This window comes from Denticeps clupeoides, chromosome 11 (genome assembly GCF_900700375.1).
Source record: "Denticeps clupeoides chromosome 11, fDenClu1.1, whole genome shotgun sequence".
Taxonomy (NCBI): Eukaryota; Metazoa; Chordata; class Actinopteri; order Clupeiformes; family Denticipitidae; genus Denticeps; species Denticeps clupeoides.
In genome coordinates, this window is record NC_041717.1 from 16,656,547 (window position 1) to 16,673,155 (window position 16,609).

The 16,609-nt window shown below is 50.6% G+C and overlaps 1 protein-coding gene across 1 annotated transcript in view; it reads right to left on the reverse strand.

Moving 5' to 3' along the window:
* Positions 1-16,609, reverse strand: part of arid3c (AT rich interactive domain 3C (BRIGHT-like)) — a 40,201-nt gene extending 23,592 nt beyond the window's left edge. The window contains 3 exon segments of the mRNA XM_028995767.1: positions 11,713-11,796; positions 15,562-16,176; positions 16,452-16,609. Coding sequence (XP_028851600.1) covers positions 11,713-11,796; positions 15,562-16,176; positions 16,452-16,490 — 738 coding nt within the window. The 5' untranslated portion in view covers positions 16,491-16,609.

Consider the following 16,609-nt stretch of genomic DNA (forward strand, 5'->3'; position numbering starts at 1 on the left):
CCGACATGCCTGGGTGTGAGCCATTTTCTCCAGGGTCAGCACTTTGGTTTGGCCAGTGTTCATCTGCAGCCATGCCATGATTACGACTGAAACCACTGTTATGTGGCCTGAGGTAACAAGCATTTGCTCTGATGATAAATAACGGTTGCAAAATGAAGAAGTGGGCTGGAAAGCAGTGTTTCAAGTCTGTAGCACCGTTGTTGATGAGGAGGCACGCGGCCCTTCAGAACATTTATCACATCTTATCTCAAGTAGGACTGGAACGTTAATATTTAACCTCAATAATAACAAAAGTACTGCTCGATACACTCCTGCTCACATTTGATCTATTTTCATCTTAAGATCTCTAGAGTGTATATATTCAGTGTATATAAATCCAGGGGGTCATATGCTGTATAATCCAAATGGACAAAGAAGACAAAATATTGAACTCAAATAGGATATCTCTGTTTACAGTCATTTCTGATCATTTTTTGTGTATCTTTACTCCTGTTCCTTTTCCTAGTAAGGGCTTTAGCTTGTTTGAAATGCAACTAACAGTTCAATTACTCTACATCATTTTGTCAAACACATGCTTATGAAATGTGTGGAGTCCCACAGGGAATGATTCTTGGGCCATGCCTTTTCCGTACCTGAAGGTTGTGTGGGAGCAGGAGGTTAATTCAATTCAAAGATTTAGCAGATGACATCAAGTTGTATAACAGTGTAGAGGTCAGCAGAGATTTTGACCCCAGTCTTTCATCCCATAGTATATTTGAATACAGCAATGATTAAATTATTTGCTTGTTTTTTTATTAATTCACCTATTCGTGTGTTTTCAGATTACAACAAATAAAAAAACATTCTGAATTTGAATATCATGTGAATGCTTGATGCTCAACATTTTAGCCACATGGTGTTTATCCTCTAATAAGCCACAAATCATGCTGCAAAACTGAGCATTTGTTTTCCTTGTGTGTGCTTGTAAATCCCCTCTTCAGGCATGTGGTGCAATGCAAAGTCAAAGCAATGAATCATTTCTCAGACAGATTATCCACACAGACCTGTCCATGTGAAGTCGCTAAACAAACAAAACCAACCACTAATTGACACTTTTGATGTTATGGCATCTCAGATTACTTTTAGTATAGCACAGAATTGGTGAAACGCCTATAATAAAATGTACGATAAATGGAAAAATTATTTCGCTCAAACCAAAGGAGGCTCAGGTCGACTGGCCAATTTCAAAGCTCTGGTCTGCTGAGCGTATTTGTGTTTGGGTTCATGCGAACGTTCACGCCCATGCACTCATGTAACAAATTCTTCACTCTCCTTTCAGTCAAAAGCATTCGTTCCCAGGAAAGAAGAGAAGCGGAACAATTTTCTGCACAATTACTGACAATTAAGTAACATTTTGCTTTTTTTTTTTTTTTTTTAATAAAACCCTGAACAGTTTTCATGACGATTGCAGTAAACAAAAAAATGCAGATGTAATTTTTTTTGGCTTTGCTACAGTAACTCTGATGTCCCCTGTGCCAAACACGTCTAATCTTTAACTCTTCCAGCAGACCGGGTAGTTTAATGTACACTGATTCAAAAACATTTATATGCGTATTAGCGCGGCACACATGTTGATCTGCTGAACGCCGCGACCTTCATGATTTACTCAATGTCACCCTGACTTCAAAGCAAACATTAACCTGAACCCTCCCCGATAAAGAGCTTTCATCCTCCAGCAGAGCAGGTCTGGTAGCTGGATTAGTCCACTGCTGGTCAGGCTCGGGGTGGACGGGTCATCTGGTCCCCTCGCCTGACAGCGACATTAAATCATCCTGATTTGTGAATCAGGCCTTTGAATAACAAATCCATGCCAGCCTTACTTATTTGCTACTTAAAGAGAAATGAAGGGAAATCTATTCTGATTTGCAATGCCAGCCATCCATCCCTGGCCCTGCATCAACTGTCCGGCCGGCACTCTTCCAGAAACGGGAATTCTGCAAGCCCTACGGCATGTGCGGGCTCTTTCAGGTCATTTTTTTGGGTGGAAACGCTGAGTAGTTAAAGCCTATGAAGGCCATGCCACTTTGGTGGGTTTGAGACGCAGGAGTGAGTGGCTGCTCATGATCTGAGCAGACGGCCATATTGGGAAGAGCAACATATAGAACGTTCCGCCGCCACTGTGTTGACGAGGTCAGCGATGAAGCTGCAGTCACTTCCAACTTTCCTATAGGTGGACGTTTCAATAAAACATATTGATTTTGTACATCTACAGCCTTGAAGTGGTTTTCCTCCTCTGTGTCAGGATGACGTCTGTGTGTGTGTGTGTGTGTGTGTGCTTGCTGTCTTTAACAGTAAAATGTCACAAGAAACTAGGCGCTACAGGAAGTGCTGAATTAAACGATCATGCAAAGAGCCGGAGAGGCCGAGTGCAATAACTCGCCGGTCACGGCGCTTATGTTTACACCCTTATCACCCCGGAGATAACGTCCGCCGCCGCCGCTGGAGATGGAATCCAGTCCGGGTCCTTCTGTCGGAGCAGGAATGTGGACCCTCGCTGTTCACCCTCCCGCAGAGCGCATCGGACCACCTGCATACATGTCGGCCGGGGCAAATGTAAACACTAAACACCGGGGTCACGTGACGCGGGATGGAGATGATCGGCAGTGTCCTGGAGGTCTTTTTTCCCCTCCCCCTTTCATATTCAGCCCCGGACAATGGCCGGCCTCTCTGGTTTCAGCAGCATACCCGGCCTCCGAGCCAAACGGTGTCACCGGGATGAGACTGCGGCGTTATAAAAGCGCTGTAAAAGTTTCGCGAAGATCTTGCAGACCCCTCCCCTTCCCAGAACCCCCTCCCCGGGCCACAGTGCAGACGAGACAGGGCCTGAGACGCTGGGGCCTGCCCTGCACGGCTGGCTGCAGCTCAATGCAGGCCCGCGTCAGCGGCTCAGGATGCAGGAGGTTCCAAACGCCCGGAACGTTTTACTGCCCCTCGCCTCTCCCTCCACTGACAACACTTTCCATCTAAACCTTAATTCCAGGAAGAAAATGGCCACTACATCATGCTTCATAATAAAATGATAAAGGCTCGTGTAGACTGACTGTATAGTGTCACCTTACGCTGTGACCCTGATCAGGCTGGCCGGTGCAGTCGCTCCATGTGTTTTGCATGGTCACCATGTATTAAAATATTTCTTAATTATTATTCTGTAATTATTGGAGCTGCATTTGTGTGTGTAATTAGCTGCAATGTGCAAAAGTGAAGCATGGAGCTGCAAATCACACAGTACAAATCAGAAAGGGTTCAAAAGCTCATGTAAAACACACACACACACACACACACACACACACACACACACACATTGTCGTTGTTTGTAACACACTGAGGAAAACAGACCATTTGTGCAGGAAATTGGCTTTGTTCTTTTATTGAAGACACTATTTTATGATAAGTGAAGTGAAACGTTTGTTTCATGTTGAGCACATTCTTGCTGTGTATAAGTGTGTGTGTGTGTGTGTGTGTGTGGACAACCTGTTCTTTTCAGTCATCGCCTGTCCTCGGCTCTCAGGCACGCAAGTTTCAGCATGTTCTCATGGGCTCTTATTAGAGCACAATAAACATCTTCAATGGGCTGGAGACTCCTGGAGACCTTGGCAGATGGGATCATTAGGGTCCCGCTCTTTGATGCGGCGGGGGCAGGAAAGGCTGTTATTGGCCCGTTTGTTGGTTATGCTGGTGGAGGAAGGTGTGTGTGTGGGGGGGGGGGGGGGGGGGGGGGGGTGATAAAGTGACAGTTTGGGCGGAGCTTGCCTGAGCGTGTGCAGGAGGCTCTAGATCACCATTCTGAGAAGCTATTTTAAAACCAGAGAGCAGAGCTCTTATCTCCGGCTGAGTTTTAACATGGAAATGCGATCGGCCCGAAGAAATCAGAGCACAGCCCTAAACGTATGATACCCGACTGGCCTAGCCCTAACCCTAACCTGAAAATGGCTGCGCACGCATCAGACTGTTCAACTCCCATGAATTGTGTGGAAACCTTGCAATTCAAAATTGATTATCAAATGATTTTACAAAAGAAAATACTTGCAAACAGCAGAGCGTGGTTTGCATTTTTTTCAGAAAAAGTTGCCACAAAGTCAAGCAATCCAACCCTATAAATCCAGCAAGGATCCTGGAAGGGCTGCTTTTCCCATCTTGACTGCACAAATTGCATTGATGTTGTTTTTAATTGATATGAATCTATATTTTTAAAAAATTGTATTGATTAGTATCATCTGGCTAGCGTTGACATGGGTGCTAGGCAGCAAACATTATCATAAAAATCAGCTTTACCTCAGACGACCTGCTTAATTCAAAATTTGCACTACAAAATTGTCGTCTTATGCTATTGTTGGTAATTATTTAATTCTTATTATATTATTGTGTACACCATTAAAATATATATATATCCTTTTAAAAAATTTTTATTATAAAAGTAGTTTTTGTCATTTTTCTCCCTGTGTTATTTTCCTTGGGATGAAATGCTGTTATCACTAGAACTCTGACTGGAACACCATTAATTTTCCTTTCACAGTGATATAATTGACGTCTTGGTTAATTATAAACCACAAGATTACCGTGCAATAAAATTCCAACCCCACCTTCATCGTGGTCGGACTGAGTAGAGTGCTTGACTGTGTGGACGGACACAGAGGCCTGTCAGGACCCGTCCGCAGCGACGCCCCTGGCATTTGGCTTCTCCACAGTTCACGGCTAATGCATGCACGCTCTTACTTTTCAGCATTCCAGGTCTGTGTTGATCAGACTGCTGCGTTTGTCTAAAGCTACTGGCGCATTAAATGCACGAATGCAAGCGGACTGGTGGAGCCGGGTTTTCCTCCAGGGACTGAACTGAATTTACCACAAAAAAAAAAAAAAGAGAGAGAGAGCAATAGAGAGACTATTTTCTGGTGGGGTCTGGCATGGTAGTGCAGAGGTGACGAAGGGAAGTGCTTTTGTTGTCTTTTGTAATTAAGGGCTTAACCACCGCAGGTTGTGGGACCGCCGGTGTCCGAGCGGAATGTGCCCGAGCTGCGCTGGCCATGCACTCCGCCATGCATCTTTTATTGTGAAGCTAAATTATTCAGGTGTTATCACAGCGCGCGGGGGACGAGAGTGTCAGCAGGGGTCTGCTTACAGATCCTGTCATAAAAAATACAAAAACCTGATTCTGAGCAAATGTTTTATTTGGGGGGCTGTGAACATTAAAAGAGGAAATGGAGAATTACAGAGTTTTAAGGGAAGGTTTATGTGCTGCATTGGAAACCAGAGAATCCCCATTTCACCTCCCCCCAGAGGGACGTGACCGGTGGAGCTACTGGGGGCCTTTAAACTGGCCGCAGAGGCCCAATAAAGGTCCCTTCCGAAGAGACGAAAATGTGCCGATCAGCACCACCCCGAGAATAAAAGACGCGACTGCGGGTTTCCTGCTTACTGTTTATCAGCAGCTGTCTGCTGTCCCCGAGACAATGGGAGTCTCTCTTAGTGGGGGGTCCGGCGAGTGGCCGGCCCGGTTGTCAACGACAGCGACATGTCTGCCGGCCCCCACCGGCCCACTATAAGCATATTAGAGCAGCGGACGGAGGACAGGAAGTCAATGGGCAGATTTGTTCAGTTTAACCTCCCTGACCCGCGAGTCCTGATGTCTGTCAGCTGGATCCGCCCCTTACACTAACCAGACAGAGAGGGAGGGAGGGAGGGAGGGAGAGAAAGATGATGATGCACGAGCATAGAAATCGGTGAAGTGCGAGGGAGGGGCCGGCCGCCTGCACTCTGTCAGCTGAGCTTCGGCTTTATCGGGAATCTCGGGGCGCTTCCAGGCTGATGCCAGGTGGATCCAGGCCAACACAACGCTGCCGGATAGATCAGACGATCCGGACCGCGAGCAAACGGTGATGCGGCACTGGCGACGGCACAAACCCGCCGCTGTTTTTTTCACAGCCACGCCGACGACGCGCGGCCGTTAAATGTTATTCCTGGAAGACCTGACAGGACAGGAAGGGCTCGTCCGCGGTCTGAGACCGAGGCCTTTCGGCATTCGTCATCTCAAAAGAACGCATGAAAGTAGTCTGGCGGCAACAAGTGGAAGCGACAAGTTCAGCGGGCGGAAACCACCGCACGGCAAATGCCAGCGTCTCCATTCAAATCCATTACACTCTTCTGCACCGTATTTCACCTGGCCACCTCTCAGCTCTGTGTTTGTCCTCTGTGATATAACAACGAAATATTGTCATTCTGAACAGTCGTTACAGTGTCCAAAACTATTAATTTGATCTATTTGATCACCATGATCAAAGTCCCGTTCCATTTCACAGTTTTCCACAATCTCCTGACTGACTGGAATGAAGTTGTGTTGTTGGGTTTGAATCATCTGGGGGAGATCAACCATGATGAGATATTAGCTTTTTTTTTTTTTTTATTTCTGTTAAACCAAATTACAACATTTGTCCCATCTCTCCTGAACCAAATAAAACGGGCGAAGAAAAACTGGGATCAATGATTGAGGTTTTAATTAATAGTCATGCTGCAAAAATTGTACCCTGATCACCGAGTACAAGTCAGAAGAGGAAAAAACGACGGAGCAGAGTGAAACACAGCGGCCCCGCCGATCTGCGAATTTACGGCCGGGAGGCGCGGAGCGAGACAGCAGGCCCGGGTTCCTCGGAGGTCTGAGCTCTTCAACAGGCCGCGGACATGCGGGGGGCCGGCGAGGTCCACCTGCTTCCGGATCAGTCGTGTGGATCAACGTGCGACAGGAGTGAATTTCCACACATCTCACATGTTCTCACCAGCATGAAATGAAGAGTTCCTTTATTAATCAGTGCAGCGCTTGTAAAGTCACCACCTCCCCAGGTCGGGGCGCATAAATCTGACTCGCCGGAACGCCGGGATCCGGTCCCTTCCCAGGAGCCCCGTGTTTGAGCGGCCGACTCTTGACAGCGGTTGAAGCGCGCGCACTGTTTGCTCGCCGGGCGTTCCCGTATGTTTTTTCCGCCGCCTGCCTCCAACCCGCAATGTCAGGCCGAGGTCGTTTTCTGGTCGGGGACGTGTGTCAATATTGTCGCTTGGATTAAAAGTTATAATATCGTGTTTTTACACGGTTCATGAGCCAACTGACTGCGCGGAGCGGCGCATCTGTTCAGACGACCTGTTTCGTTGGGTCAGAATTATCGCGCTACGTAATAAATCGCAATATATTGGAGTCCCAGGCTCCAAACGAACGACAAGCTAGAACCTCCAGACCGTTCTGCGTAGGATCGTGAGGGACAAATAATTGGAGGAAGATGGTCAGCGAGCCGAGTGGTGGGGGGGAAAGGGGGAGGGGCGGCTATTAAATTTATGACTTAAACTGCCACATCATCAGAGGTGGGGAAGGGGTGGCGGGGGGGTGGGCTGGCATTTCCTGCTTCGGCGGGTCAAAGCGCCATTGTGCAAACAGATGGAGAAGATATCACCACAAATTCTGTTTCCACAACACGCACACAAAATGCTGTAGCCGGTCCACTATAGAAAAAACAGAGAGAGAGAGAGAGAGAGAGAGAGAGACACGCCCATGCGGCCAATAAACACGCAAACCCTGCAGCGTGTTGACACTGACGGGGAAAACAGAAAACATCCAGCGCTCCTCAGCAGGCGCCTCATTAATTCTTGCGAACCGAGCGCCTATTTAAAAAATCCAGCCCATATCATCAAACTTAAAAAAAAAATGTAAATCATCTCAATTTTAACCTTAATGTTGATCTTGAGTTATGTAAACAGCCCGTGTACATCAGTAAAAACGGGGTCATAACGGGCATGAGGAACAGGGTGACATGGACAGAGGAAGGAAGTCAGACGTTTACAGTGGCCCGTCTGAATTATTGAGGAGGAAGAAGTGGAGCGAAGCGCTCAGGAGGAAGTTCAGACGATCAGCTCTCCTGTCGGGGGCGGGGGGGGTTGGTGTAACTGGGCCAGACCCCCACCATGAGGAAACTCACTAATGCACTGAAATAAACTGCACATGTGACCCACACACACACACACACACAGTAATTGTTGGAATTTTTTAATGACCTCCCCTCTACCTCCTAAACATGACATCATCAGAGCGACCCGCTAATCCGCAGCCAGCCCCCTCTGATCCCCTCCCCGATCTCTGACCATTTAAGGAGCCCGGGAGCAGTAAGCACTATTTTACGACGCGTCCTGCATGTGGGTCAGAGGTCACGGGATTCTGCTTATGCCGAAGAGAAACAGGGTGTCAGCAGGCCTATGTTAAATTTCACAGGGCGAAGGCTGATTGAAGAGGATCGCGTTTCACGGGCTGCCACTCTTAAAGCCGCAGAGGCCCCCCGTCACACCGCGGCAGCGAAACATCAAACGGCGGCCGCGTTCATTCTGTAATTACAGTTCTATACGACATACGAAACGCGAGCGATGAGTTACAACGCGTGAAAAGGCTCGCATGTGTTCGCATGAGCTTCATTGGCTGCAGATGGCCAGAGGTCAGTTCTGAAGGTGACCGCGGGTCACTGCCACCGCGGTCAGAGCGAAAAAGGAAGGAGGAAAAAAAAAGAAACACAAACACACACACACACACATTTTACACTCCCCCAACGACCCCGCTCCTTTATTTCTCAACTGGGCGCTGACTTCCTACCAAATGATATCCTCTATTGACATTCTTTAAAGGGTCAATATTGATTCTTCACCCCCCCCCCCCCACCAGAGAGCCGCCCGGAATAATCCCCCGGCCCACTTGTTTCGTTTGCACGCCGAGACGTTTGTCAGCGGCGGCGAGGGCGCGGGGATGACATCGGCGAGGCAAACGGATCCATTCCCCTGTCAAAATTCTGCCGAACGTCATTAGCCCTCATTCGAGGTAGACGGGATAATGGCCCGCGTCCGTGACGAGCTGATCGGTGTTGTGCGAGAAGTACCGCTCGGAAATAAATTTTAAAAAAAAAGCGGCCGCCCCTCTTTCCGTCCCCGTCCTCGCTTCTGCCCTCTGGGCCCGACGGGAAGGTGTCGAGGCCAGAAGACAATACGGACCTCGAGGTCGCCGGGCTTGTTTTTGCAATTTACTCCTTCATTCAATCAGAGGAAGAAAAACAAAGACAGGAGGTGCGAGACCCCCCCCCCCCCCAACCCCCCACGCCGCGGTCCGTCCGGCGCTGGGCACCGCGCGTTCGGAAATATATCCGGTTTGCATCGATCCGCGCCGCTCTTCAATCTAGACGCGCTGATTGCTTCCCGGGTCTCCTCTGAGGTGGCGGGGAACCGGCGCAGTAATGAGCACCCGACGCCGGGGTCCGCCCGGCTCCGCTCGCGGTCGATACGACCGCGAGAGCTGCGCGAGGCCGCGGGGTCACGTCCGGGGTCGCACGCGGCAGCGTTACGCGCGAGAGACACGCCGACAGCAGGCTGGACGAGAGGAGAGGAAACAGGCGGTTCCTCCGAGCCAGCGCCGAAGGTCGCCGTTCTTCTGAACTGAGCACAAAGGGCGCGGCTTCTGCGCTCCTGGCCATTCGGCGAGTAGAAAGGCCGTAAATAAGGTGTTTTGTGGCCTTACATTAACACACACACAAGCACGAACATTCTCCCAAGCCCTGCAGTGAAGGACGGGCTGTTATCACGGAAGCATCCAGAAAATCTACACTGCAGAAGCTAAAAAATATGTTTGACGTTTCATATTTAACATACATATAATATGGTGAAACTTATAACATTTTATGCAACACCCAGTAAAAAAAGCTTTTATTCAATTAATGTCATGGCTTATAAAACACATTTTTAATTTATATTATTAATAATAATCATTATTATCATCATTATAAAAATCCGTATGATTAGCAAAGGTTGCTAAGCAATGCATCCAGTAAAGAACAGCGATATAAAATCCATATCAATTCAAGATCCTGTTTTTTCTACCATTGTCTTCAACCCGGCTCGACCAGTCACATTTTACAACCAGATATAAGCACTTTCGAAACACTTGTGATTTATCATTTTTTTTGCCACGATAAATTGCTGTTCCTTTAAAAAGCATCACGCCGTTTTTACACAAGTCCTCGCCGTCGTGTTAGAGCTGAAGAATGGCTGGTTGGGGTATTTATTCCCCATCATTGCTGATCAATCATCTTTATGAGTGGGGGAAGGCCTGTGGAGCGGAGGGCTGTAGAATAAACAGACCACCACCACCCCCCCCCCCCCCCCCCACCCCCCCCTCGCCTCGACGTGGCTGTTTACCGACCCGCAAATCATTCAGCACGTGGGCGCCAGCTTATTTCAATCCCAGACTTAACAGCAGCCAATTAAGCGGGCAGCATGAAAAGCGGCGTTTCCACCGCGAGCGACGCAGGCGAGGATCCCTCTCCTTGCTCAGGGCGAGTGGCGCGTCGCGCCGCTGTGGAATTCTGGGTCATTAAATACGACGCAGCGGCTCTCACCTCCGTGCTGGTGACGAGTTTAAATAAGAGTTTAACCCGTGAGCCTAGCTGACCTCCCCTCGGCCTAAATATAGGGGTGGTGGAGATACTGTAATCTTTTAAGGTCACTACTCCATCATGGAGAGGACAAACTGACAGCTGCCTGTCAAACGCAGGAACTTCGTGTCCCTTCCATAAATACACTGGATGTGTGATCCAGCTATCTTTCTATATATAATGTACAGAGTACAATGCAAAGGTTTTCGTGAGCCATAGCTAAACTAATTCCTTCTTCCCAACAATAAATCAGGATGGTGGGTGGTAGTGGCCTAGTGGGTAACACACTCGCCTATGAACCAGAAGACCCGGGTTCAAATCCCACTTACTACCATTGTGTCCCTGAGCAAGACACTTAACCCTAAGTTGCTCCAGGGGGGGACTGTCCCTGTAACTACTGATTGTAAGTCGCTCTGGATAAGGGCGTCTGATAAATGCTGTAAATGTAAATGTAAATGTAGGAAGGGATCTAAATCTAAAAATGTTAAATAATTAAAATTAGAGTTTCAAATCTTGATTTCACAAAAACCTGAACTGGGTGTTGGTCTCTCACAACTCTGAGTGGTAGAAGTCTAACTACAATGGACCAGAAGACCCAGGTTCGAACCCCTTTCTACCATTATGTCCCTGTCCCTGTAACTGCTTAATGTAAGGCGCTCTGGATAAAGGCGTCTGATAAGTGCTGTAAATGTAAATGTAACTCGGCAATAAATAATCTCCTACAAGCAAAAGTCTACGGATGGAGAACAACATTGTGTTGCTGCTCAGAGAACAATAAGACAACAGAGTCTTTTTCTTCATGCATAATGTCAATGCAAATCGTTCGGCAATAAAAGGTTTGGGTACATGAATATGTGATCAGTGTTTGGCAGAAGGGTTTTTGTTCCATTATAAAGTGGCTTGCATCTACAGTTCCGTGTAGTTGCATGCAGACGTCGGAAATATAATGTGTCCTGAGCACCAAAATGTTCTGGCAACCCAACGGTGTTTTGTGTTCTACACCCAAAACCACAATGGGACATCTGATCATTGTCCTCGTATGTCATTGTCAGGATACATATAATGGAGAACCAGCCCAATGTATAAACATGCTAGAGTTCGGGAGTCAGGCCCTTTTCGGATATTGTGTGTGTGTGTGTGTGTGTGTGCCTGTGTTCAGGAATTCATGTCTGAAGCCAGTCGTCAGTGAGCCGTGTGGGCGTGGCAACGTGGGGTGCTGTGAAGTACTAACCTCCTGAATCAGGGACGCGGAGCCGCCAGCGAAAGCAGCGCTCGAAATCCCCGGCTTCCTCTCCGCCCCGCCGCCCTTTCCTGACTGAACACAGGTCAGAGGGCACAGATGAACACCCGCTCGGTCGCGCTCACGCCGACGTGAGCCTCGTTATTCACAAACGATTTAACAGCATCATAATGACAGCATCTGTTCACAGGGTCCGGTTTAATGCATTTACAGAGCGCGCCACTGGCCCTTCGGCAAAAAAAAAAAAAAAAAAAAGTGGCTCTCGAGGTGAACAGAAAGAGACATTTTGGGGGCAATTCCATGCAAAGTCATGCAAAGGTTACAATGTTAGTCCTCCCAACACCACACACTGTTATAAAGGCGAAAGCTCGGTCAATTCTGCCCACATGTAAAATGCTCGTTTGCATCCGAATGCAAAACTCACACCCTAATTCCTCTCCCTGTCTATGCTTTGTATGGTTTCTGAGACACACACACATATACACACACACACACATGCTCACAGATATCTGATTGTCATCAATCAGAAACTCTACAAGCGGAGGAGCCAATAGCGAGACGGCCCACAGTGACCAAATCAGACAAGAAAAGCGTGCATCAAGCATCCTTAAAAAAAGTGTAGAGGCTAATCCTGGATAGGGGGAGTATCCAGACCAGCCCTGGTGCCAAATATACTCAGAGGATGAGCGCCGCATCTTACGTTTCAAACGCAACGGAGCCCCAGCGCTGCCTCCAGACCGCTACAACGTGCCCAGACCCACGCAAGAGCCATCTGGTTTATAGCCACGAGTCAAACTGCTGTTTGAGACTGAGAGCATTCACATTTGGTCAGCCTGCGCACAGGGTGTAGTCTCGAGCTGATGACCTTTAACCCCACCGTCATTAGGCCAGGCTCTCTCAATAGCCAGCATATCAATATTTTATCGTATTGTGGTTTTCTCTGTTATTTTAAATCGACAACCCTCACCATCCATCCATCCATCCGTCACAAGAGCCCATTTTGTAGCTGGACCATGTTTGGGAGGCTGACAGCGCAACACATTTGACCTGAACGTCTTTCATCACAGAAATGTCAATTAAGGAGAAAGTCCCCGAAAACCACGGAAGACAAAAAGGGCTGAATCCCAACGCTGATCTCTGCGTTTTAGAAAGCCGTTCATTTCTCCATTCCAGAGAAGACAAAGTTTGACCAGGGAAGAATTTTTTTTTGTTTTTTTGAGAATATCCAGTGCATCCACAAAGACAAATGAAACGTTGGTTACGTACGAATCCAGCTAGCAATCTCGCACCTTTCACTGCCGTAACGGAAGCGTTGGCTACATTTCTGATGTTGTAGCTGTAGAAAATGAACGAGGTGATATTTAGCGCATTAAAAACGCCGCATTTCATCCAGGCACAGGGCGCGCGAGCGACGGCCATCTGACCGGCAATAAACCAGACCAACTGGCCAACGCATTCACACTCCGGAATTCCGTAAATATCATTGCGAGCTTTAGTCTAAGGGACTCATTGTGATTGACCACTACTATCAACCGTTGCCCTCGCAAAATGTATTAGGTTGAACACACACACCGGCGCGGTGCCCGCGGGGCCCGGCGCCCGTCCGCGTGGCAGGGACACCTGCGGCCCAGCAGCGGGCCCGGGGGAGCCCCCGGCGAGGAAGTAACGCGGGACCCCGGGACCCCATTAAAGCCACTTGCGAGCTGCGCGAAATCACACCTAATTCCGCGGCCCGGGAGCGGGAAGGGCCCCGTCCGGGCCCCCGGATAATGATGTGAGCCGTAACACTGGCCAGCGCACAATGCAGCCGGCTGAGCTGGCGTCTGTGGCGCGGCGCTCGCCGGCGTGGTGCACTCAGCACAGCGCGCACACACACACACACACACTCGCACACACTCGCACACACACACCGCTGTTTGTCCAGTGGCCGGCCGGCCGGTCGTAAACAAGCGCAGCTTTTGCAAGCAGCTGCAGAAATTCCAGGCCGGCGTGATTAAAATGCCACGCCCGCGTCCGGGGAGGGTGTTTGAACAGGCCGGGCCGGGCGCCGCTGCAATGAAACGGAGGAGCAATTTGCCGAGAAAAACAGCGAGCTTCAGTGGAGCCCCGTGCCTGGTATAAAAAAAAAAACGCCGCTTATTGGCCCTCCTCGCCGGGGCCCGGGCCGGGGACCGTCCCCCCACCGCCAGGAGTGAGCGGATCTTCCCCGCCGCGACGCAACGTGGCAGGCAGCCACGCCTGGAGAACCGGCTGAGGAACTTGTGGTGGGAAAAGGCCAAGCTGGTAGCTGACCCCCCCCCCCCCCCCCCAGACGGCGTCGCCACGGCTGCACCTGAACGCCGTCTGTGCCGGGGTTTCATCGGAAGAGCGGCGTGAGTCGAGCCAGCTGCCGCCGGGCCTGGTGCCTGTGTTGGGTGTCGGTGAGGCGTCCTCGGGCTCTTACAAAAAAAACTTCGGTCGCGCGCGGTGCGAATTTTGGGGGGAGAAAAACGACCCCGCCCCAACACCCACCCCCCCACCCCCCCTCCTCCTCCTCCGCTCCGCCGCGCGGCGAGCAGCTGTGTGTGTACACGCGTGCCGGCGTTTCGTAACGTTCTGGCTACGTGCCGACCCGGCCCTGCTGAGAAGGGAGATCCCGGCGTTTTTGGGCGGGAGCCAGGCTGGAATGCCAGCAGCTCTCGTTTCCTGCGTTTCCTGCCAAACGCTACGCAACGTTTCACCCTCCTCACCCCCCAACACACACACACACACACACACACACGCGCGCTCTCTCACTAGCTGTGTTTTTCCGGGTCTCCTTCCACGTACAGGACACCCGACCCGTAAATATCGCACCCCGTTGCACGCACGCTGTATCCGTGGAGCCAGAACATCTTGTTCTGGTTTCTGGGGACCCGTTTACTGCCTTTAAATGTGGTTCTCGGGCCGAGGGGACGCCGCCGCGTTCTGGCTCCGCGCCGTCTGCCGCCGCGGCCTTTCATTGCTCCGCGCCGCCAATTTTCCCCACTGAGGGCTTCTAATTCCGTTCACCGTTAACCAAAGACGAGCAGGCGCGTTCTGGCGCGGCTCAATAAACACCAGCGAATACAGATGCTGCTGGATCGTGGCGCTTCTGTATTGTCGTTCCATCATAATTGGAGCCATAATTGTTTCATTTGTTTTTTCGTATCATGGGTCACCTTTTGGAATTATTCTTTTTCACAATATAAGCATTTCCAGAGACGCACTAGTAAAGAACGAAGCACAGAAGGGTGACGATACTTTACGGAGGATTGTGGACATTATTTAGCTTTATTACACGGTAAGTAAACACGGTAAATCTCTACACTTTGCTGATTTTCGGAGGGGAAATGTAGAAAATGTATGTGCCATATATTCCTGAATCTGTTAACCGTCTACACACACACACACACACACACACACATTAAAAAAAAGCACTTTAGTGAGTCGTTTTCCCGGCGGAGTTCAGTCGGAAGACGAACGTCACGCGACTCCCTTTTTCCACCCGGCGGCTCTCAATCATCATCATTACCTGATTCCAGCTGCGTTTATACGCCTTAAGATGCATTAATGCGCGGACTAATGCGGCCCCCTAATGCACTCAGCGCCGTCATGAATAAGAAATGGCCCGTCCATCACGTTCGCCCGGCGCCGCCGACCCTCACAGAACCTCCCAGGCCTGGGTGGGACTCTACGCCACAGGTTCCAAACCACGTTCCGCGTCAACCGGGCCGCTCGGGGGGAAATGTGAATTAGTGGAGGAGGACGGGCAAAGTCTGAAGGAACTATGTTAGCACTAAGTTAGTAGTTCTAGTCAGAACGAAGTATTTGGAAGTTTACCTGTTTGAACTGCTCCTCGTAAGTCCACTCGTGGTGCTGGCCCTGACCCACGGGGCCCGGGGACTCGGGGCCCCTGGGGGCCGCGTGGGCTGGCTGGGCCCTGGGGAGAAGGTGAGAGCCCTTCGGAGACTGTAGGCCGTGACGGGGGTGGTAGTGGGGTACGCGTCCCTCGGCGTCTTCGTCCCCGAAGCCGCCCTCGTTCTCAAGGTCTTCCTCGTCCAGGTCGCGCTCCTCCTCCTCCTCCTCCTCGTCCTCCTCCTCCAGGTCTTCGTCCAGGTCGGAGTCCGGAGCCCCGTGAGGCGTCTCGGGGGCCCTCTCCCCCGGGGGCGGCCCGAACGCCCCCCGCACCGCCGCCTGGTAGTGGCGGAACGCCAGCGCCTGCTGCTGGATCTGGGACTCCACCATGGAGCGCAGGCCCTTCTCCTTCTCCGCCTGCCGGAGCTTCTCCTCCAGGGCGAGGCGCGCAGCCTGCTGTCGCTGCAGGTTCTCCATCACCGCCTCCAGCTTCATGCCCCCGCCGGGCGGCTGGTGGTGCGACTGGGACTGCGGGCCGGGGAAGTGCCCGGAGGAGGAGGGCAGCAGCAGGGGGAGGCTGCCCGAGAGCGCGGCGCTCTGCTGGGGAAGCGCGGAGGGGTTGAACCGGTTAAAAGTCCAGCTCAACATGTGTGTGTGTGTGTGTGTGTGTGTGTGTGTGGGGAACTACGTTCATATTTTACCATCTTAAATTTAACTCCAAACTGCGCAGAGCGCAGCACGAACGAACTTTTCATCTCCGAGACTTCAAATAAAATGCATAATTTCACCAGCCTCCGCCGGCCTGGAAACACCCGAGAAGCCGGAATTCCTCCGGGGGGGGAAATAAAAAAGAGAAAAGTTGTCGGCGCGCTTACCAGGGCGGACTTGGTGGCGACGCTGGCGTTGTCCACCATGCTTCTTGTCCCGGGGACGCGGCGCGGCGCGACGCGGCGGCGGAGACGTGTCGGGCCGGTCAGACGCGCGGCCGCTCCCGCTGCAGCACCGCGGAGCTCCTGGCAACAAGTGGGAGACC